The 2,500-nt window shown below is 40.7% G+C and overlaps 1 protein-coding gene across 1 annotated transcript in view; it reads left to right on the top strand.

Annotated features, from left to right (window-relative positions):
- Window positions 1-1,350: 1,350 nt before the first annotated feature.
- The window catches only part of LOC141703992 (uncharacterized), a 1,225-nt gene continuing 75 nt past the window's right edge, over window positions 1,351-2,500 (top strand). The window contains exons 1-2 of the mRNA XM_074507353.1: window positions 1,351-1,992; window positions 2,105-2,500. The exon at window positions 2,105-2,500 is cut by the window's right edge and continues 75 nt beyond it. Of these exons, the coding sequence (XP_074363454.1) occupies window positions 1,351-1,992; window positions 2,105-2,500 (1,038 nt within the window). The remainder of the gene's footprint in view (window positions 1,993-2,104) is intronic.

Genomic DNA, 2,500 nt, shown 5'->3' with positions numbered 1-2,500 from the left:
TGTCCAGATTTCTTTTAATGAGGACGGTTCGGCAACTTTAAAACCTCCTAAGGAATTCCTTCAAAATGCTAGGAAAATGTGGGATTCGAGTCTTTTGGGTCACTTTATTGGTGGCAGTTTCGACTTTAAATTTGTCCGGGACACTGCGTTCAAAATGTGGAAAAATAAAGGTTTGACTAGGGTGTTTTACAGTTCCAAAGGTTATTTCACATTTAAGTTTACCACTGTTCAAGAAAAGGATGCGATCCTGGCTTTGAACTCGGTTCAAATAGGTGGTAGAACCTTGTATTTGGCTCCATGGATGGAAGCAAATAAGTTCAAAAAGAATGTTATCGAGACAGTGCCATACTGGATTAAGTTCGAGGAAGTTCCCCATTCTTACTGGTCGAGAGTGGTCTCACTTTCTTGGCCAAAGCAGTTGGAAGGCCTCAGAAATTTGATGAATTCACAGCTAAGTTTGAGCCATCAAAATATGCTTCGGTTCAGGTGTTACTTACTTACTCTAGTCCACGACCTGACCATATTTGGGTTTCTAGTGCTAGATGAGTGTGGCCATGAAGAGCTTGTCAGGTTAGTGTTATCTATCCTCAATTGCCGTATTCTTGTAGTCATTGCAAAGCCTTCAGACATTCTTTCTCTAGATTGTCCATAATCCTGATGCAGTGAAACCGGCACCTAGACAAAAGACTGGAGGGGTAAATCCTAGAGCTGCTAAGATTGCTAAGGCAAGTTTTGACTGGTAAAGAAAGTACCTTTAGTCTCTACTGCAGGAAATGGAACAGGCGATTTGCATGATCCAACAGGTGTTGCCGCAGATATTAATCCAGTTGTGCTGGGGGATTTTTTGGGTTGTGATTTGGTGCTTGATGAAGACCAGACAATAGAGGATTTGCAGCCAGTTAATGATGTTGGTTTAGACCATGGTGGTGATGTTTTGGATAAAGCTTTGAACACTGTCCCAATTGAAGAGGTAAGTCAAGGTGGTGACTTGGTTTTAGACGAAACTGCTTTGGTTGATCAAGTGGAGATTGGAAATTTGGAGTCAAACACTGTTGAAGCTCCAGCTCATTTACCTGTTGATAATCAGGTTGATTTACCAATAAAATCCCCAGGTCAGAAACGTAGACGTGGGCGTAGCCAAGATTCTACCCGTAACCATACTATTACAGCATCTACTAATGTGGCTGTTTCAACCAAACAGCAGCCCCATCCTGTGGTAATTGCCTTAAAAGCTTCTAAGGTAGATTTAGTTGATGAAGATGGATTCACCTTGGTGGTCAATAGGAAAAGTCCTGCAAATAAACGGAGTCCCAAACTGGCAATGCAGCCAGTTAGTCTCAGAAGGTTGCAATGAATTTTGCAGCATGGAATGTTAGGGGCATCAACAAAGCCCCTCACCAAAAAGAGTTGCAATCTTTTATTTCTGTAAATAATGTGCATTTCATGGGAATTCTAGAAACCAAGGTTAAGAGTGATAAAGCTCCAATAATTTCGAAGAAAGTTAAAAAAGAGTGGAAGTGGTTATTTAACTATACCCACCATTATAATGGTCGAGTTTGGGTTGGATGGAACCCTGAATTTTGGGACATTTCGTTGCATTCCATGACTAGTCAAGTAATTACCTGCAATGCAGTTTTCTTAGAGAAAAACCTGACTTTTTTAGTTTCCTTTATTTATGCTCATAATGATGCAGTTGATAGAGCTCCCCTGTGGGATTATTGCTTGAATCTGAGCTCTACTTCTTCCCCTTGGTGCCTTCTTGGGGACTTTAATTGTGTAACTAATCTTAGTGAAATTTCAGGGGGTCGGGAACATTTCACTCCGGACATGCAAGCTTTTCAAGATTGTCTTGCTAATTGTGGTTTGGACAGGGTCCGGACTGTGGGGGATATTTTTACTTGGTCTAATAAACGTCTTCTTAATCCTGTGTTTAAATGTTTGGACAGGATGGTGGCGAATGGAGCCTGGTTTAACCTTTTTACGGAAGGGAATGTTTTTATAAAGCCTCGCAGCATAATGGATCACAACGCTCTCCTTTTTGTTGAACCTATGCAGCTTCATAGATTTGGGAAACCTTTTCAGTTTTTTAACTTCATGATTGAAGTCCCAGGATTTTTTCGAAGTGGTTGATAAAGCCTGGTCAAAGCCTTGTACAGGGAACTCTTATGCTAGATTTGCTTGTAAACTCAAGGAGTTGAAGGTCCTTCTGCGTCAATTTAACAAGGACCATGGTAATGTTTCCTCTAATGTCTCAACTGCTCGAGCCAACCTTGAAGAATTTCAGCTCAATATGCTTAACACTGAGGATGCTTCTCTTCTTTCTGTGGAAAATAACCTAATCAAAGATTTAAATCTAGCTTTGGCAGAGGAGGAATCTTTGTTTTTGCAAAAGTCTAGGGTCAAATGGATGGGACTCGGTGATGGTAATAACTCCTTCTTCCATCAACAATGTAAAGCTCATTGGAATAGAAATAAAATATTGGTGCTTCAGGATGAGTCG

This window comes from Apium graveolens, unplaced genomic scaffold (genome assembly GCF_009905375.1).
Source record: "Apium graveolens cultivar Ventura unplaced genomic scaffold, ASM990537v1 ctg73, whole genome shotgun sequence".
Lineage (NCBI taxonomy): Eukaryota > Viridiplantae > Streptophyta > Magnoliopsida > Apiales > Apiaceae > Apium > Apium graveolens.
This window is presented reverse-complemented; position numbering and strand designations above follow the sequence as displayed.